General features: G+C 39.2%; 1 protein-coding gene across 1 annotated transcript in view; it reads left to right on the plus strand.

Annotated features, from left to right (window-relative positions):
* LOC104720750 (protein LAZ1-like) overlaps positions 1 to 1,420 on the plus strand; it is a 4,778-nt gene that overhangs the window by 1,399 nt on the left and 1,959 nt on the right. Inside the window, exons 4-8 of the mRNA XM_010438628.2 lie at positions 46 to 238; positions 331 to 419; positions 577 to 838; positions 997 to 1,248; positions 1,335 to 1,418. Coding sequence (XP_010436930.1) covers positions 46 to 238; positions 331 to 419; positions 577 to 838; positions 997 to 1,248; positions 1,335 to 1,418 — 880 coding nt within the window. The remainder of the gene's footprint in view (positions 1 to 45; positions 239 to 330; positions 420 to 576; positions 839 to 996; positions 1,249 to 1,334; positions 1,419 to 1,420) is intronic.

The raw sequence follows: 1,420 nt of genomic DNA on the forward strand, positions 1-1,420 counted from the left end.
AAGTCTTTTTCAGACATTTCTTGTCATCGTAATTCCTTGACTCCGTTTATCAGGTGGGGAAGAAAGGACTATTGAGTTTATGGAAAGACAAGGACGTAAGAGCTTTAAGACGCCACTGTTAGACCACAATGATGAAAAGGGAACTGTCAAACATCCTTTTCCTATGAATTTATTCCTTAAACCCTGGAGGCTCAGTCACTGGTTCTATCAAGTTGTTAAGTTTGGTATTGTTCAATATGTATGTTTCCCACTAAATGCTTCTTTGTTTTTTTCTTGCTCCAAAATTCTTTTCTTTTTAGTGGAAGTAAAACTATTTCTCTCCTTTGGCAGATGATTATAAAGTCTCTAACTGCCCTCACTGCTCTGATTCTTGAAGCCTTCGGTGTGTATTGTGAAGGAGAGTTTAAATGGTCATGTGGGTACGTTGAGGCAACTTTGAAAAAGGACAGTGCTACTAGCACTGTACTAGTCTTTATAATTGTGCCTTTAGAAACAAGAATCAATTATATCTATGATGAACTATATGACCAAGATGCCATCTTACTGTTTTGCCTATGTATATATTGTTTTTTGTAGGTACCCTTATTTGGCAGTGGTTCTAAATTTTAGTCAGTCATGGGCATTATACTGTCTGGTTCAGTTCTATGGTGCTACGAAAGATGAGCTTGCGCACATTAAGCCCCTGGCCAAATTTCTAACATTCAAGTCGATTGTGTTTCTCACTTGGTGGCAAGGTGTTGCCATTGCTCTTCTCTCTTCCCTCGGTTTGTTCAAAAGTTCTATTGCACAAAGCTTGCAGTTGAAGACTAGTGTACAAGATTTCATCATTTGCATAGAGGTAATTGTCCTCTTTTACCAACCTTCCTGGAAAAGATTTAATGAGTGAAAACTATTTCTTCTTCGTTGCTTCCTATTTACAACAGTCTATGGAGTCTTCTCGGATTTTCTTTCTTGGAACAAATTAAAGCTCTTAACACTTGTGTTTGGCCAGTGCAGATGGGTATTGCTTCCGTTGTTCACCTGTATGTATTCCCAGCAAAACCTTACGGTCTGATGGGAGACCGCTTTACAGGATCCGTTTCAGTTCTTGGTGACTATGCATCTGTTGACTGTCCTATTGACCCAGATGAGATTAGGGACAGTGAGAGACCAACAAAGGTCCGCCTACCACATCCTGACGTTGATATCAGAAGTGGTATGACCCTCAAAGAAAGCATGAGAGACGTTTTCGTTGGTGGTGGTGAATATGTGAGTCCTCTAATTGTTCCATCCAAAAAAATGATTATCTGATGAATAGCTTTTATTTGATCACAAAGATGCTATATATCTTGTAGATTGTTAAAGACGTGAGATTCACAGTGACTCAAGCAGTGGAGCCTATGGAGAAGAGCATCACAAAGTTTAATGAGAAACTGCACAA

The sequence above is a fragment of the Camelina sativa genome, chromosome 11 (genome assembly GCF_000633955.1).
Source record: "Camelina sativa cultivar DH55 chromosome 11, Cs, whole genome shotgun sequence".
Taxonomy (NCBI): domain Eukaryota; kingdom Viridiplantae; phylum Streptophyta; class Magnoliopsida; order Brassicales; family Brassicaceae; genus Camelina; species Camelina sativa.